At 43.4% G+C, this 19,482-nt stretch overlaps 1 protein-coding gene across 3 annotated transcripts in view; it reads left to right on the top strand.

Moving 5' to 3' along the window:
• GGT7 (gamma-glutamyltransferase 7) overlaps positions 1-19,482 on the top strand; it is a 42,284-nt gene that overhangs the window by 14,760 nt on the left and 8,042 nt on the right. For all 3 annotated transcript variants that reach the window (XM_077335331.1, XM_077335333.1, XM_077335332.1), the window contains exons 4-11: positions 4,228-4,345; positions 5,082-5,149; positions 5,678-5,751; positions 9,350-9,546; positions 10,208-10,295; positions 13,388-13,515; positions 15,607-15,695; positions 17,886-18,038. In XM_077335331.1, coding sequence (XP_077191446.1) covers positions 4,228-4,345; positions 5,082-5,149; positions 5,678-5,751; positions 9,350-9,546; positions 10,208-10,295; positions 13,388-13,515; positions 15,607-15,695; positions 17,886-18,038 — 915 coding nt within the window. The remainder of the gene's footprint in view (positions 1-4,227; positions 4,346-5,081; positions 5,150-5,677; positions 5,752-9,349; positions 9,547-10,207; positions 10,296-13,387; positions 13,516-15,606; positions 15,696-17,885; positions 18,039-19,482) is intronic.

Genomic DNA, 19,482 nt, shown 5'->3' with positions numbered 1-19,482 from the left:
ATTCTGTTCTTTTACCTTCTTAAAACAAACACAGTCCTCAAATAGAATAACTTACTTGAGGGTATAGCTTTATTCCTTTAAGCATCCCACCATGTTCATGGACACCACCGTGGCTTTGATCACTTAAAAATACATGCATGACTATTATGTCTCACACTGTAACTGCTGAGATCTGACCAAATTGATGGAATGTTGTGAGGTTGATTATGTTTTTTCTACCAGATCTACCCAAAAATATCATTGATATCTTGGATTTTAATTTAGTGGAAGGGAAGTTGTTGCAGAGGAATGACTACAGCATAGAGTACACAAATAAAGGGTGGGACTGGGACATGAAATGATCTTAGTATGAGGAGGAGGGCATTAGAAGAATGTTCTTATTTTTGTCTGTGAAATGTTGAAGGCTATGCAGGTGGTCTGGTGGTAGATTATGATGTGCTGAACTATCCCACATGTTTGGACCACAGGGACTGGAAGTGTTGGAAAGACACATTTAGTTCCCAGAATCAGGGTAGTTGGATGTGCCTTAAGGCAAGTTGGGCGATATCCAAACTTCTGACATGTCTCCTTGTCTACGTGGTGGTCATCTGTACTGCAGAAGATCAGATTCCAATCTGATAAATGACCTGTTGCCAGTGTACCTGGTGATGTCATAATTTGAAAAAGAATCAAAGTAAATATTTGGAGCTGTGCAACAAATTATATGTAGCTCTTCTAAAAGGTGAGCATTGGTCCTGTGATCAGGCGTAAGTTGCTTGTCCTTGGCGTTAAAGAATGTAGACTGTACAATTTCTGCACTCATTAAGGCCAAATTTAACTGCCCATTTCACCAGCCTGCCTATTTCTATCAAACTGGCTCATTGCCCAGAGCTGTTACCTCCCTTCCCTTGTCATGTTGTTTGTTTTAAAAAGGCATTATGCAAGGGCAATCTGAAGTTTTAGATGGAGCGAACACCAGGAAGTTCCAGGGTGTATTACATAAACAGTGTTACTCAATTATGGCCCATCAGATGGGATATATTTCAGAAAACATTTGCTGAAATTGGAAGCCCTAGTTTGGTTGCAAAGCTGCTTAATAAAAATTCATGCTCAGGATTAAAAACAAAAATACCAAAAAAAATCCAACAACACCCATGAAGGTTAAGGCTAACTGAGAGTTCATTGAAGTACCAGCTGACTTCTTGTACCAATTTGGTCAATTTTAATTGGGGATTAAAGTATCAGGTGAACACCTACGGCTTAAGTAAAGAAGTCCATATTAAGCTTCTTTCCTGTTCGTACTAAGTCCTGTACAGAAAAGCCAGCTTGGTATACGGGTTAAGAGCAGCGGCTTCTAATCTGATGAGCCAGGTTTGATTTCCTGTTCCTCCACATGCAGCCACCTGGGTGACCTTGAAGCAGTTCCCACAAAGCAGTTTCTCTCAGAGCTCTCTCAGCCTCACCTACCTCTGTTGTGAGGTGATTGTAAGCCACTATGAAACTCCTTCAGGCAGTGAAAAGTATAAATCAACTCTTATAATAATTATTATAATGGCATGAACATGAAATAATTTTTACTGCCTCCATTTGGGGTGGGGTGTGTTTTCAATGTGGACTTTTCAGAAATTGGACTCACTTTACCCTACTATAGGAGTTATATTGTATGAGTAGGTCACATACTCAGGAATAGTTTTTATCTAAGCCACCCAAAGCGTTACAATGAAGTGGGCACCAGTACAGCACAAAGGCCACTGGGCATCGATGACACAGCAACACAAGCCCATTCACACTTTGTTTGGGAAACTGGACATGGAGCAGAAGGCATGTAGCTTCCTCACTGAAACTGATTTATGCCTTCACTAGCAACTAAGCCCGCTGCACCCGAAATACTGCGGGCGCTAGCGGGCGGCAGGCAGCGGGCGGTGGGCAGCGTGTGAGGCAACGGCGAGTCATCCGGGCCCCTCCCGCCCCACAGCCTACCTTGGTTTGTGAGGCAGGAACTGGAGACAGCTGGCCGGGTGGCTGGGCATTGTGGGCTCCGCCGCGCTGCTGGCCGTTCCTGCCACTGCTCCAACACGGGACTTCGAATCCTGCAAGGGTGGGGTGCCGCCGGCTGCTCCTGGCCGCGTGGGCTGGTGGCCGACATGGTGTGTATGGGCGTGGCGGGCGGGGGCCGCGGTGATGCGGGCGGGTGTAACGGTGGCAGGTGGCGCCGCGGGCCGCGAGCCACCTGCAGCAGTGCGTGGTGGCAGTGAGTTGTCCCATGGGCGGCACAGGCGGCAGCGGCGGCATGGGCACGGCCGCTGGCCCCTCCTGGTCTCGCCGGCAGGCGGCAACCTGCCCTGTTAAAAGCAAGCCATGGAATGGTGGGGGGTGGCCACATGGTAGTGAAGTTGGAGGGAGGCGGATTGGGAGGCGCTTTGCACCTCCCGATTCGTCAGTCCAGCAGCAAGGGACTATTTGCGAGCTGCGCTGTGCGCAGCTCGCAATTGGTCCCTTGCTGCCGGACTGACAATCGGAGGGCTCAATCGGCAGCCACTTTGCGCCTACCGATTGGACCCTGTGATTGTCACTCCGGGGAAGGGGCCTATCGGCACCCTTCCTCATCCCGGACAGGACCTGCCCTCGGGGCCCTTACGGCTTTATTTTATCCGCTCTGCTAGGAGTGGTTAAAGATTATACAATTAGTGGTGACACACATACCTCTTCCTAGAAAGAGGGGACCCATGAGGAAAGGTGGTAGGATATTTAGAAGATCAAAGTTCTTTGATCCATACCTGGTTTTGTCAAGACCAAACTACTGATCATACCCACCAGTGACATAGAATTGGAGGAGATGGAGTGGCACAACTCTCTCCCATATGAAAATGTGGTGGACTACTTCTCCCCAATGGACAGATGCAAAGTCAGTCCTAGCTTAAGCCCATTCCACACAGGGGTGCGTGTTGTTGTTTTTAGAACAAGACTTGCACCCTGCCTTTCTGCCCTCCTAAAGCCACCAGGGTGGCTAGCAAATTTAAAACATACATTTAAAATCTCATTTGAAAAGCCATTAAAACCAACACACAAACACATCATGGAAACAAGCTAAAAACAACAGTGAAAACATGATGGAGGGAGGAGGCATCACCAAGGGAATGTCAAGTAAAACCCAGACATCTTCACCTGTGAGTGGAAGATGGCAATAGAAGGTTAGAGGTTTCCAGGTGCCCCTAGTGAGAAGCTACCCACCTATTCTCAAAAGGCACTCAAAGTAGCATCTCCAAAGAAGGTCTCATGGTAGATGGGTAGGTCCATAAGGGAGTACTTGGTCCTTCACAGTTACTTGCCCTGCGTTATTTTCTGTCAGGGAAATGGAGCAGGGAAACTACAAGTACAACAATATAGACTAGGTATCAGGAAAAAAAATTTCACAGTCAGAGTAGTCCAGCAGTGGAATAGGCTGCCTAAGGAGGTGGTGAGCTCCCCCTCACTGGCAGTCTTCAAGCAAAGGTTGGATACACACTTTTCTTGGATGCTTTAGGATGCTTAGGGCTAATCCTGCATTGAGCAGGGGGTTGGACTAGATGGCCTGTGTGGCCCCTTATGATTCTATGATTCTATGAAACCTGTCATGTAGAAACCCTGTTATCCTTATGTTGCAGCAGCAACAGGGAAACCACAGAAGCTTGTCCCTATGTGGAAGCCACAGTGGTGTGTATTGCCACTGAACAGTGAGATGGATAAAACGGGCATTCCCAGTCCATAAAAAGGATGATGACAGCTTTCATTCTGTACTTTCATGCTCTTCAGTTCATGAACATGAAGAAGATGATGAAGAGTTGGTTCTTATATGCCATTTTTCTCTACCCAAAGGAATCTCAAAGCGGCTTACAATCATTTGATGTCCTGCCGTATAGAACCACAGGGAAATATGCGCAGCATGCATGGAGATGGGAAATGGAAGCCTAAACAGAACATCGGAAGTTTATTTGTAGATTATTCCCAAGATGGTTTATAGCACAATAAAAGGCAATGAAAATCAATAACTAGCCAGTAAAGCACAATAAAATGAAGTTAAAACACGCTCAAAAGCAATAAAATATAGCAGCAATCAATAAAAGCCGGTGCAATTTGAGAACAATTTTAGGACACTATAAGTACGTGGAGCAGATTCTTTTATAGGGGAGCACAACAGAGGAAATCATCCCATAACTGGAAAGGTATTCTCAATATGCGTTTCACTCTTGTATGGCTCTGTTGTTGCAGTGGAGGAGTAATGCTGGTTCATGACATCAGGAAGAACGAGAGCCGGGTGATTAATTTCCGAGAGACAGCTCCCTTCAGCATCCAAGAAGAGGGCCTCAGCAAGGCTTGGGAAACGAAGGTGTGAGAGAGACTTTACTGTTTTGGGGCAGGGTAGTAATTGGTAAGGTAAAGGTAAAGGTATCCCCTGTGCAAGCACCGAATCATGTCTGACCCTTGGGGTGACGCCCTCTAGCGTTTTCATGGCAGACTCAATACGGGGTGGTTTGCCAGTGCCTTTCCCAGTCATTACCGTTTACCCCCCAGCAGCAAGCTGGGTACTCATTTTACCGACCTCGGAAGGATGGAAGGCTGAGTCAACCTTGAGCCAGCTGCTGGGATTGAACTCCCAGCCTCATGGGCAGAGCTTTCAGACTGCATGTCTGCTGCATTACCACCCTGCGCCACAAGAGGCTCTAAATGATCAGTAGTTGTACTTTAAAGAGCCGGCTGCTGGGATTGAATCGGTAAATTGGTAGTAATTGGTAAAAAACTTCATTAATCTTCCAAAACGTACCTGTCTTGGTTCCTCATAAGAATGTAAATGCAGTATATCCCAACTTTGTTGGACCCTTGCAGTCTAATCCTAAACAGATCTACTCAGAATTCTCTTGGGAAAGCAGATTGCACTGATGGTGACATTTCTAGTATCTGCAACCCCATTAGGACATATCTATATTAAAACTGTATCTCCTCCATACTTATCTTTCTTGTTTTGCACTGGAGATTTGTGGGGGGGAAATTAATGTTTTGTATCCGTCTTAACTAGTCGAACTGGCACCCTTTACTCTTGCATTGTGTCTTTCCTTTATGTCCAGCCGGGTCTCTTGGTCGGGGTTCCAGGCATGATCAAAGGACTCCATGAAGCTCATCAGTTTTATGGAAGGTAAAAACATGTCCCATGCTTGTTGCATTCCTTGGCCAGTTCCAATGGAAAGACTGGAAGAAATCTTCCAGGAAGAACATGTAATAACAATACAGGTGAACCTATTTCATCCTGGTTAATTACACGGTTGACAGTATTAAGATCCATTTCACACATTTATGTTTTAAGCTGTTGCTATAAAATGATTTACCTGTACATATAGAAATAAAATATGCGAATGTGACAAATGCATTGGCATGCGTGCATTTTATACAGGCAAACTGCCTGCCAAGGGAACTGAAACTGGTTGTACATTCTGTGGCAAGCACAGTTTGGTAGCCGTGCCATGCAAATGTGTGAAATGGCTCAGAAAGCTCCTTAGATACAAAATATGACTTTTGCTAGTCATTGTCCCATTCCGATCACAAGCCTGCCTTGCAATTTCTGTCATCAGTTATTTGCTGGGTTGCATTTTCAGCCTGCTTTGTCTTAAGCATTGGATTTCTGCTTGGGGACTGCCAGTCATGCCCATGTTTCCTTGTTTGCCAGACTGCCTTGGAGACAGCTGCTGGGCTTTGCTGCAGATGTGGCTGAGTATGGATTCAATATCACACATGATTTAGGTGAGTGCATTCATGGAAACGAAGTACAAGGCCAAAAAAAAAAAAAAGTTGTTCAAGCTGGTACAGCAAAAGGCCTGGGAAGTTGCTAGTGCAAAAATCATCTCAGATGTGTTGGAACAGGCAATATCTGGTCACAGTGTACAAAGAAGCTGAGAAGAAGACCCTGTAGGGGGCTGCAAGAAGACAATTAGATAGGACAGTGACGTCAGCTCCTTCTCTCCTGGTTAAGTCTCATTCCTTGTCTTTTTCCAGATCGCTACTCTTCGTGGCAGTTTCCTTCTTCTTCTTGGAAGTGCCACAGTCTTTCTCTGTCTCTCAGTTTTCTCTGTCTCTCCTGTTTCCTATCAAGTATATTAATTCCTAAATTAACATTTATTTATGCTTTAATCAGGTTGTGCAACCTGGCTGTGTCAGTTACTCTGTCAACAAGGCCTGAACTCACAGGTGACCTAAGATCACATCCTTCCTCTCAGCCTCAAGGCCTAACTATAGTGTTCCTGGGTCTGCCCTGAGTCTTGTCAAACCACATGTGCAATGGGAGTTCCATGCTGGGAGCCGTCTCTAAGTTTTGAAACTTAATTCACAGATATGTGGGGACCCGATTTGTATCATAACTTTGGTGCATGGGGAGAGGGGGCTTAAGCTATCATGAAGGCCCTGGGGAGTTGCTACTTTGCCCAGGGGAGAAACGTATGTGTACTAATAGGTGCAAATGAACAACCACAAACATTGGGGGACTGGAATGAGAAGGGGGGTGAAGCTGTCCCTTCTATGTCTTTTGTCAGTGGAGTTCCACTGAGGGAAAAAAGGAGGGGACATTTACCTCTCCGCCCTCTTCAGGTAACATCCGGCACATGTGCCTCTTGTTTCACACCGGCCCATTGACTCCAAGAATTACCTTCCCAGTGCTTGACAGAGAACACAGGAACAGAAAGAAATGCTTTAAAAAAACAGTCTTTCATGCACCTTTCATGCATAGTTGGTAGCAATATAGACCAGTGGATGTGGACAACATTGAGAGGATGCAGAGGAGAGTGATGAGGATAATCCGGGGCCTGGAGACCAAGCCTGATGAGGAAAGGCTGAGGGACTTGGGAATATTCAGCCTGGAGATGATGTGGTTTAAAGGGGCCATTGACTACTCTCTTTAAGTATTTGAAAGGTTTTCGCCTGGAGGAGGGGCAGGGAGTGGTTCCTGTTGGCAGCAGAGGATAGAGCCTGCAGTAATGGGTTTAAACTACATGTAGAAGCAGAGTGGTAAGGCAGCCGTCTGAAAACTTTGCCCATGAGGCTGGGAGTTCGATCCCAGCAGCCGGCTCAAGGTTGACTCAGCCTTCCATCCTTCCGAGGTCAGTAAAATGAGTACCCAGCTTGCTGGGGGGTAAACGGTAATGACTGGGGAAGGCACTGGCAAACCACCCCGTATTGAGTCTGCCAAGAAAACGCTGGAGGGCGTCACCCCAAGGGTCAGACATGACTCAGTGCTTGCACAGGGGATACCTTTACCTTTACCTTTAGAACAGTACCGACTAGATATCAGGAAAAACATTGGCAGAGTAGTTCAGCAGTGGAATAGGCTGCCTAAGGCTGCTCCTCCTCACCGGTGGTCTTTTAGCAGCACCTGGACAGATACTTATCATGAATGCTTTGGGCTGATCCTGCATTGAGCAGGGGATTGGACTAGATGGCTTGTATGGCCCTTCCAACTCTATGATTCTATGATAAAGTGGATTTAATAATACTTAATAATAATAAATAATAAAAGCTGATAGAACACATCTATTGTTTCAGGAACCACTGAACATTCCTTGACATGTGCAGGAACAGTATAACATATTAGTATATTTCCAGCATATCTGTATTTTTCAGGGACAGTTTATTTTATGTACCAGTTAAATCATTCCTATTTTATTACTATTTTTGCCTTTTGGTTAAAATTTTAGTATGGTGAGTGAGTGGTGAGAATTGTCATTCTTCAGCTCCTTTCTCCAAATTTGTAACAGTTAAGTCTCAGAGTGCTGAGTCTACCCATTCCAAAACAGGTCACTATGGACTAAGAATATTTTAGCTGAAAATACTGTTGTAAGCTTTAGTTCTTTCTTTGGTAAGGTTTCAGCACTCAGGCAGCCAGATCCTTTTGTATTTAAGTACTCCAAATTTAAGTATAAGAGGTTGATTCATTGACTGAGGGCTCGGTAGCTAAATATTCTTGTTTTTTTCTGAGGCTTCCCGTATCTCCAGTGAGTGTGATGAGATCAAAGTGAGATCTTGCCTGCTGTTAAGGCTGTTTCACATGTTGCAAAGTTCTCATGGTTGCCATTAGAGCTTTCAACACATATGTTCTTGGATTTCACCACTGGGAACTTCAGGCCAAATAGCACACAGGCCCAGTTTGGATTGGGACCACAGTTCATGGAGGGAAGGGGCCTTAAGCCTCCCCAAGCATAATTTTCCTGACCCAAAACATCCTCAATCAGCCCAGTACAGCAAATAGTGACTACCCAGGAACATTTCAGATTGCAAAAGCACTGTGGGGGAAGGGGAGATTGAAATTCTTTCGCAGTCCTAGGGTTGCCGCCCCCCCCCCCCAGCCATCAATGAGGGATGGAAAGAGTTGTGAGATCCAAGCTGGGAAATTCCAGGAGATCTGGAGATGGAACCTGGGGAGGGCAGGGACCTCAGTGTGGTACAATGCCACAGAGTCTACTCTTCAAAGCATCCATTTTCTCCAGGAGCACAGATATCTATAGTCTGGAGAGAAGTCGTAATTCCAAGCGATCCCCGGGTCCCACGTGGAGGTTGGCATCCCTGCTCAGTCCCAGTCTGAATTGAGACTACATGCACATGGGAATTGGATTCCCAGTAGGGAACTCCCAGCTCCCATCTGACCAAAAGTCCTCATGGCAGCCAGATATCCTTTGGATGTTTCAATATATCAATCAACTCTTAGGGATATTACAGAATTCATGTTTTGGCCTGATGTGAGTTTCACATCAGGCACGTTGTGTCCTGGCCACTACCTGAGGGAATGGGCTCCCAGAACACATTTGGGCTCTGTCAGAGCTAGCACAAATCTGCAGGACCTGCAAGATGAAGCTCTTCTCCCAGGCTTTGGGTTGGGGCCAATGAAAGGTGAACATCAAACTTCCACTGGGCCCCACTCTCCCATACACTACTATTCACCTCCAACTGTGGGAGATGCAGACCACCATCTGTCTTGATAGATGGCTGGAGCTTGATTCTGTGAGTGTTGATGCCAGATACTTTTTTCAACTATAAGTAATTTTTACTGTTATTCTAAACTGTTTTAAATTAATTTTAAAATGTGTACTTGTATTATGTATATATTATGTTGTGCACTGGCCAGAGCTGGTTTTTCAGAATAGGTGGCATATAAATCAAATGAATAAATAAACAAACAAACAAATAAATAAAGGACAGCTGCTCATCAAGATGCAAAAGGGAGAGAAAAAGGCTAACGAAATAGAGGATTTATGACAAACCTGGGCTTAGCTTTCCTAGATTTCTGTCCTGAGTTGAACTGGGAACTTTCTGTAGTCATTTGTCCTCCTGTTGTCTCTCTTTCCTGTTACCTTAGCTGTAGCAATTGAAGAAGTGAGGCAGCAGCACAACTACTCAGAAAAATTCAGAAAAACCTTTCTTCCAGATGGACAGCCTTTGTTGCCTGGTACGTTTATGAAAAGACCAGACTTGGCTGCTCTTTTAAACTTGCTCGGGTCAAGAGGGGTCTCAGTTTTCTACAGTGGAAATGTGACAGAAGAGATCATTTCTGAGGTAAGCCTTCTCAATTCTTTTCAGCGTGTGGACTGTTCTATCATTTGATTCCAGATAGCCAGTGATGGGTGTATTTGGCTTTGTAATACAAATGTCCTGAAAAAGGACTCATGAAAATTAATGAGTTTGGTTCCATTTTAATTAATCAACCGTAGATCCCCAAGGCAGCTTACAAAGGAGCAAAAACTCTGGCATCTGCATGTTGTGGCAAATTAGATTTTCCAAGATTTTAATGTGTTCCATGTGTGGACAGAGGAGAGGGGAATATATGAGCACGAGAATACCTCCCCCCCCCCCAACATACACACAGGCAAGCTTGAGGTTTCTCATGAAATCTGAATACAACCTTATCGAAAACAATGAATTAAAATTAATAAAATACTACAAGCAGTAATAAGTAAAGGAAACAGCAATAAACAATTAAAAGGTAAATTGATGTATTTGATCCAGCCAACTTTCTCATTCAGTCTCCCATTTCCTTCTTATCTACATCTGTCTCTCTCACAGGCCAGGTTGGTCCCATGATCACAAGCATAACCTTTTTGGTAGTCACCAGTGGGAAAGCTGGTTAGATCCCACCCAGAAAGCTTTCAATGTTCTTTTGGTTAGCATAAGATATCATTAGCCTACTGCAAATCTGCTCCTATGATCCTCTGTCTAGGTTCGTAATTTTGGTGGCATCTTGTCAGAAGAAGACTTTAGTAATTACACTGTCTTGATGGAAAATCCAGTCCATACAATATACCAAGGTAAACTATGACATCTGGGTTGGTGTATCCTAAACACCATGTGGCTTGTTCAAAAGTCTCCCAATTTTAGGTTGAAAGGGTGAGTTTGCAGAAAAGAGCATCTTGTATCAGAACAAAAGACAGGTAGAAGTATTATGGTATAGATTCTGCATATTAGCTGTTGTCATGCTAAATCAAGTCTGCCTCTAACACAAAATATTTGCTTTAGATGGGGTGCTTGGTTGTCAGCAGAGCTGAGAAATAATCAGAGTTGCTTTCAATGAAGTTTACTCCAACAAGACATTAACTGACTGTAAGCCTTTTAGCAACCGAAAGGCCTTCAAGATACAAGCATTAAGCCTTTAAGCATAAAGAACAACAACTTCTGCTCATCAGTTTTCCCCTGCTTCTCATTCACATATTCTCACATATATCACGTCTCAGATCTGATTTTAACACAAAACTAGAGAGGCAAAAGCCAGGGAATCCAGACCCCTCCTGGGGCTGGGGGACCCCTGCTTTTTCATTACTTCCTCCACCAATCCTACTTGGCATCTTTATGCGCTCAATTGGTGCAGGGGTTCAGGCTGGGATGTCATCAGTATGTAGATGATACCCAGCTCTTCCTCCAGATGGATAGCTACCCTGATTCAGCCCCAGACACCTTAGCCAAATCTCTGGAAGCAGTGATGGGATGGCTCAAGCTGAGTCATCTGAAGCTCAACCCTTCAAAGAGGAGAGGTCCTGTGGCTGGGCAGGAAGAGTCCAAGTGAGGAAGTGCATATGCCCATCCTGGATGGGGTACAACTATCTGTGATTCATTCTGCCAGAAACCTTGACGTGATCCTGGGTGCCTTCCTTTCTATGGAGGCACATATCACAGGAGTAGAGTGGCTGGCATTTTGTCAAATGTGTCAAGCCAAACCACTAGTGACGTATTTGGCTCCAGAATGCCACAGTGATCCATGTGACAGTCACCTCTAGGCTGGATTTCTGCTCTGTGTGGGCCTCCCCTTATATCTGACCTGGAAGCTACAATTGGTCCAGAATGCAGCAGCCAGGGTTCTCATGGGGACACTGTGAAGGACCCATTTCTGGCCTATACTCCAACACTGGTTACCAGCTCAATCCCAGATCAGGCTCAACATCCTGGTAATCACCTTAAAGTGTACCTGAGGGACCACCTTGCCCTTCAAAGAGCACTGCAGTCAGCCTACACCAATTGGCTGGCGATCCCTGGCCCCAAGGAAGTACGTTTGGCCTAAACCAGGGCAAGATAATTCTCTGTCCTGGCCCCAACCTGGTGGAATGAACTGCCTGAAGAGATCCGGGCCCTGTAGGAGCTAGCACAGTTCCACAGGACCTACAAAATAGAGCTCTTTCTGTCAGGCATTTGGTTGAGGATAATCGAAACTAGCAATATCTACTGGGCCCCCAGAACCCTCTTCCCATATAGATATGTTCATTGAATACATCAAGGGGAAATCCTGCATTGACCAATCTATGGGGTTACAGTTACAGTTGATATGTTAACGTTCAATCATTACTGCTGCTATTTTGCTATTGGTTCTTACTACTGAGCCTCCGGGGAGGGCGGTATAGAAGTATGATAAATAAATACTGTTACTCCTCCTATCACCAATACTATTGAATTTATATTGTACTTGTTCATGTTTTCTGTAAACCTCCCTGAGCTGCAAGGAGAGGGTGGTATATAAATATAATAAATAAATGCTGCAGAATGCATGCTTCTGTCACTGAGGCATTCTTCAGTATATCTGGCAGAGTTTGAATGCTAATGCTATGGGTTAAGTTCTACCATTAAAAGGGGGAGTGAGTGTTCCCTGCTTATTTTAAATGGAAAAGACACACTAGAGAGATGTATGTCATTTGACCTTTCATAATGAATCTGGTATTCTTTGTGTTTAGATCGTATTCTACATTTATGGGTGGGGCCATAGCTCAGTTGTAGAGTTTCTGCTTTGCATGCATTTCAAATTCAATCCCCAGCACCTCCAGTTTAAAGGATCAAGGGGTGATGTGAAATACCTATGCCTAGACCCTCAGAAATCTGCTGATCTACTGATTTCAATAGACCACTGGTCTGACTAAAAATATAAGGTAGCTTCATGTGTCTTCATTCATCTGTCGTCCTTCTGGGCAAATGATGATCTTTGCCCTGCCCATTTGTCTCCATAAAGAGAGCTCTTCTTTCAGCCTGAAACTGGAAAAAAATTGGCTTCATTTTCTGGAAAGAAGATAACCTACCTGGGTGCCAGTGCCTCTTGCATGTTAATTAAGGTATCCTGAATTCCTTTATCATAACAGATTCCTCTGTCATTACATTTGGCTTGAGCACATGAACACACAAAGTCACCTTATAACAATCATTGCATATCAAAATCATGTCAACCTCTGAGGGTCTCAGCTTTCAGATCTTTCATATCACCTCCTTTTAAATGGAGAATTTGGGAACTGAACTTGCGACATTCTGCATGTCAAGTAGATCTTCTGTCTCTGAGCCACTACTGTTCTGCTTGAGGTTTTTGACCAGCCTAGGCCACCAATGAATATAGACACTGTAAAATCTTATTATCATCTCCTGGGTGGACATGATAGCACTATGGCCACATCTGTTTTATGTATTGTTCTCTGTTATGATGTAAACCGCCCTGAGCCTCCGGGGAGGGCGGTATATAAGTATGATAAATAAATAAATAAATAAATAAATAAATAAATCTATAATTAACAAATTGGAGACTTTGCAGCTAGGGGGTTCCCCCTCCCGCTTTTTTTTCTTTTTTAGGCAGGATCCAATGGGTTTTGCAAAAAGCTTTGGGTTTTGCAAAAAGCTTCCATTAACCCAGTGATGGTTTTAACCTTTTCACCCTTTGAGCAGTGGATTGCTTTGTCATATCCCAAACTGTTTTTGAAATGGCACTGGGTTTGGAGGCTTTCCAGGCTGTAGAACAGTGGCAGAGTGGTACTATTCGTGGAAAAGCACCCTAGTCTGAGATCCTCTTGGGCTGACCAACCTAGTTCCATGGCTCTTTAGATTGTGGCTGAAAGTTGTGGGGAAACTAAGTTGTCTGCAGCTTTTCTTTTGTTCACAGGTCATCTTGTTCTCAGTCCATCTCCTCCACATGTGGGGCCTGCACTGATCACAGCTCTGAACATCCTTGAAGGTTTCAATATTACCAGCCAGGTAGCCAGGGAAAATATTCTCCACTGGATGGCAGAGGTAAGACATGATTAATTATGTATCAACATGTCCTGCTTTTGGTAATGCTGGGCTTTCTGTTCTCAGTGATCCTTATGAGTGGACTTTAAATGTTAGCAGCTGAAGTCCTAGTAGGGTTGTCCAATTTAGACTGTGAAATTCCTGGAGATTTGAATGAGGACCTTGGGGAGGGCAGGGTTTGAGAAAGACCTCAATGGGTTATCAATGTCATAAAGTCCTCTCTCTCAGACATTTCCTTCAAGGGAACTTATCTCTGTAATATGGAGATCAGTTGAAATTTCATGGAATCTCCATGCCCTACTTGAGGTTGACCTCTAGGTCCAAGCCAAACAATCTGTTTTCTTTCATATGTGAGAATCTCCAAATGTTTACTTCAACATTAAAGGTAGCTGTCAGGAGCGTCAGTTTGGACTGGGGCTGTAGTGCTGGAAGGGACATTAATATTTTTTTCCTATTTCTTTGGCAGAGTTTCCCTTTCCTGAACTGCTTTCTATTGTAGGAAGGTTTGTTCATGGATTTTCCATGTACCTCATCTTTTGGGCTTGATTGCTCATTCAGTATCATCTGAAATGGTAGTTATATGATGGCATTCTCTTAGTCATGGGTTTTGTTTTCCTAGAGATTGTTTTCCTAGAGAGTAACCAGTTACTCACTGGTTATATGCTAAAGCAAAAATGCCATAAATAACACTAGAAGGAGGGCCAGTAACCGCTACTGGCAGTCTGCCAGCTAGAGAAGGACATGAAAAATGCAGTTTGTGTCAGTTGTTCCTTGCTGCTCAGCTGGTTTTGTGCCTTTCCAAGTAACAGCAGGACGGAGTTACTTTAAACCCCACTTCTCTCCACAAATTGCCATGAATGGCTTTAAAATTTCATGATAGTAGAAATGTCATGAACTTCCATTCACGAACAACACAAAAGAGTAAAATTCGTGATGAATTTTGGTTCTATGTTTGGTTCATACCAATTTATTATGCGAGATGAAATATAAATTGGTGAAACACACCAAAAAAGGGGAGAAGTCTGAGTCCAGTGGCATCTTTAAGACCAACAAAGCTTTCTTCTAGGTAGCTTTCATGTGCATGCATACATGAGTGATCCACTTTTATGTGAGCCTCCTCATGCCCTCTTTTTGGATGAAAAAGGCAGGGTATGATTTCATAAATACTATATTTTGGTAAACTGATATGTAATTACCTCCATAAATAACTATCATATTCAGCATTTACTGTGGTCATCTGTTTGAACACAGTTCTATTACCACTTTGACCAGAATTAGTATTGTTTTCAGTCAAATGCAACATTTTTGGACAAGAAAAGTGACCTCTTTCTTTGTAAATTCTTTGGTTCTCTTTTATGGCTATCATATATTAGTGGTCATATGTTAGCTAAAAGCTCCTCCTTGTGGCATATCTCTTATCCTTTTAATTAACAGAACTTATAATTCCACCTTCCATAAGGTTCCAAAAGGCCCTCCCAACAATGTTTTCCTTAGGAAACTATGCTTTAGCTAATTATCTGACATACAGTTGGAAATATAGATTCAGGTGGGTAGCTGTAATGGTCTGAAGCAATAGAATGTTGAGTCAGGGGCACAATGAAGACCAATGAAGTTTAATTCTGGGTATAAGTTTTCATGTGCAGACACACTTCATCAGATACACTGAAACATTCATGGGTCTACCAATTGCTTTAATCCAGTCTCAGCTATATTTGTTGCCCAGTTCCTTATGCATCTTGACTCTAACTAGCCTTCCCTGGCAACTAACTCCTCCACTCCCTACCTGCATGTAAGGCTTGAAGAAAACTGTTTCAATGTATCTGATGAAGTGTGGCCAGTCTGCAGGTTCTGTTTAGCCATTCTGTGATGAAGATACTTCCCTCCTTTTCTAATTAGGCACAATGCATAGTTTACCTGCTGAGCGATTAATAATTAATTCCAAGGAACTCCATCTTATCCTAAGAACACTTAAAGTAAAATGACATGGCTGTCTTGGGAACCACATATATTAAATAAACTGTAATTTCGTATAATTCAACTTTAGTCAAGCATAACTTTAGGTATTTTTTTCTTCCTTTCTGTTTAATACAGACATTAAAAATAGTACTGGCTCTTGCTAGCAGCTTGGGGGACCCATTCTATGATGCATCTGTCTCTCACACTGCAGAAAAGATGATGAGGTAAGAAGTCTAAATTATACTAAATAAAAACAAGTCACATCATTTTTAATGTGGGCGTCTTTTGCAACAGTTAGTTCTAAGACTGCCAGGCTGTCTTCTGTATTCAAAAGGACCAAACTATTCTCCAGGGAATAGTGGGGGAGTTGGAATTGCCTGATCAGATCAGGCTGTCTTATAAAGTTTTAGTAATTGCTGTGAAGTTCGATCTGAATGTCCTGAAAAAACCCTTTAAGAGGGGACACCGCTTGCCCAGCATGCATATGAGATAAAAATATAGCAAAATGAGTAGAGGGTATCCTTGACACCTTGTTTCATCTTTCCATTACAAATGAATTTATCAGAAATTTCTGGTAGTGGCAGAGTGGGAAAGATAAAATGATTCCATAGGTTGGATCTATGCTGCAAGCTGTCAGTAAACCTTTCTTGATAGAGTTTATAATAGAGATGCTCTTTTTCCTCTGAGATTGAACAAGGACTGAGTTGTGTAACATGTGAAATGAAACTGCATGAAATGAAACTGCATATTGTTCAAAATGCTAGAGACAAGAAACTGGCACAGTTTCCCAACACAAGGATGCTCTTGAAAAACACTCTCAGATCTAAAATGAAGTGTGGGAATACTGGTGAACTGTAATCTGAACACACCTTATATAGTGAAACAGACCACTGGTCTATTAGGTATTGTCTGCTTTGCCTGGCAGCAGGTTTCCAGGGTCTCAGGCAGATGTCTTTGATACCACCTACATCCTCTTGGAGAAGAAACAGCCTGCTAAGAATCTAGTTGAAAGCATGGCTTAGTCCACTTATATCCTAGGGGGAGCTGTGCAGCATTCTCCAGTGTGTAGTGATTGGCTTGTAGTCAGTTATTGTCTTTTTGCGAAATCCTATTGCAGTAAATTCATTGAAAGCAAATCCAAAGTGTGGATTGGATTATATTCTGAACACTGCCAACATACCTTGAGCCTTTTAACTGGAGATGCCAGCGACTGAACCTGTAACCTTTGGTATACCAAGCAGATGTTCTACCACTGAATCACCACTGCCCTCTCCTATACCTACCTCAGAGAGCAGTTTTAGTGCTATCAAGTAGTTGTGAATTTACTGCATTCTGCAAAGGGCTTGGATTAGATGACCTTGAAGGTTCCTTCCAACTCTATGATTCTATGTCACTATGAACATCTTGACACCTTTTTGCAATCTGTTTACATGTAATGACCAATTAATAAAGTGTTTATTATTAATAAGTGATTGAGTGTTAGATTTTGGACTGACATGGAAGTACTCTTCGGGACAAGAGGATGTTGGCTGTGTCCTAAGAATAACTATTGGTGACAAACTGGAATGATTATTGATGTGGAAACACATGTACTAGCATACTTCCTGTAATGGAAATCATAATGGATGTGATGGAAATGGTAATGGATGACAGACAGGCAGGGGAAAGAGGGAGCATGACAGTAGATGTGAAAGGAGCCAGCTGCAGGGTGGCTGGTTGAGATGGTAGCAGCTGAGGACTGAACAGGATGGAAGACAGGCAGCAGAGGTGGCAGCAGGTCAGGCCCCATTCACCATGCCGCCACCACTGCCCCCAGTTGCCGCGCCCATTTGTCCTCTCTCCACGCACAGCCTCTGCATGAGCCTGAGTGTCCCATTCTCTTTCTCCACCCTTCAGGCCAGGATGAAGGAGTCTGCCATGGGGGCGGGAGACAGGTGGCAGCAGAGCAAGGGAGCTCAGCACCAGACCTACCCAGCCACCACTGTGCACCTTTGTCTTCCAGCTGCCCCAGCCTCTGCCGAAGCTGAGGGCCCCAGTCTCTTCCTGGCTAATGAGATCTTTAGTTCCCACTCAGTGTCCATCAATGTGAAACTCATGCCATCTGAACCTACATCCCTGTATTATCTCCTGATCTTTTAGAAGCACAAGACTGTCTTATTTTTCACATGTCTTTGCAGTTGGTGTCCCTTATATATTTCAACTTTCCCTCCCAGTCCTTTGGTTGGTGCTTAAATTGCGGGTCTCCCTAAAAGTCTGACCATTGCCATCTTGTTCTTTCTATTAGAGTGAAGCCTAAACATCATATTGTCTCTCATATGCTAAATCACAGTTTTTGAACCATAATAAACAGTGTGCCTGGACTTTGAAATATCTATTTTTAAAATGCACCGTTCTTCTTTCTTTTCTTGATGTAGCCAATCAACTGCAAATGTGCTGCGTCAATTGATTAATGATTCCCAGTCTTCTGCCCCTGATCATCATGTTCCACATTTGTCCATAGAAAGTGGTCCCTCTGCTAGTCAGGTCCTTGTCATGGGACCTGATGACTACATTGTGGCAATTGTAAGGTAAGGACTCGACTCCACTTGTGTAAATTCAGAGGTGGATTTCCATATTTAAGTACAATTTAACATACAGCTTACAGATTGACCTCAGAAATGAGAATATAATAATATCTTGTGAACAACATGTTGAGATCTAATTGGCAAAGTGCTAAGCCACAGCCATCAGTAGCCATTATGCAAAATAATATCTTAGATCTTCATTAGGCACTCAACAGTTAGACCTCAGTGGTTCCTGGCAAGGTCAAGATCAAGAGTGCATGAACAGATCTTAGGGTTGCCAACTTTGCACTGGAAAATTCCAGTGGATTTGGGATGGAGCCTGAGTAGGGGTGAGTTCCCAGGTATAATGCCACAGAGCCCACCCTTTGAAGGTGCCAAGGGAAGTCGTCTCTGTAGTCTGGAGATCAGTTGTAATTCCAGGGGAACTCCATGGCCTACCTGGAACTTGACAACTTTATAGATCTTGCTTAAAATCAAGATGTGAAGTTGGGCATCATATTTATTTTGTTATTAGTAATTCTATACACTTATTCCACAATTTAAAAAGTTTTCAAGGTCTCATTCAAGGTCTAAAGTCCAATTAACATTACAATAAAACACAATTTAAAATAATTTAAAAATAAATAGCAGTAAATAGTGGATTGGATCCACAAATGCAAGGATTGCAGGCTATTCTTACATTCCCCCTATAGCAGTTCTTTCTGACCCTGAGAAAGTTTAGACCTAGGGTTGTTGGAGCTGTGTGAATTATTAGCTGTATAGGTTGAGAGGCAGCAGTCATGAGAAGAAGCTGTGCTCCTGGAAGAGTCAGAAAGGCCAATTTTAGCTCTCCTTACGTGGGAATACCCTTCCACTGACACATCATTGAGTCCAGAGAGGAGACCTGCTGTCACATTTTGTGCCAATTGAAGCTTCTGAGACATCTTGAAATCCAGCCACACAGAGAGCTTATTACAACAGTATAGACTGGACTTTTTGGAAGTCATGTCGGCAAAGAAATCAGGTCAGCAAAACCGCCCAGAGCTGCAAAGAAATGGGCGGTATAGAAATCTAAATAAATAAATAAATAAACAAAGTCTAGATAAAACACAGTTTATGAACTTTATACAACTGAAAACATACACTCCTAGCTACAGCACCAACTTTCAAGCCTGAATCCACAGGCAGTTCTGTTCTTAACTTGATCTAATATGGAAAGCTTGATCCCATCCAAGTCTGGTAAATCAACACCAATCAAACACTCTGACTTCCAAACCAGCATAATCCCCATCTTGCCTGGATTAAGCTGCTAATTGCTTACCCTCGGTCAATTGGTATCAGCCTCAAGACATTGGCTCAGGATGTTCCTAGCTGCCTTCAGGGGGTTGGAGAGTGAGGTATAAAGCTGGGTGTCATCAACCTATTAGTGACAGCCCACTCAAAACTCCTGATGGTCTTGGCCAAAGGT

Source organism: Paroedura picta, chromosome 4 (genome assembly GCF_049243985.1).
Source record: "Paroedura picta isolate Pp20150507F chromosome 4, Ppicta_v3.0, whole genome shotgun sequence".
NCBI classification, from domain to species: Eukaryota; Metazoa; Chordata; class Lepidosauria; order Squamata; family Gekkonidae; genus Paroedura; species Paroedura picta.
Note: the sequence above shows the minus strand (reverse complement) of the source record. Positions and strands in the feature narration are given on the sequence as shown.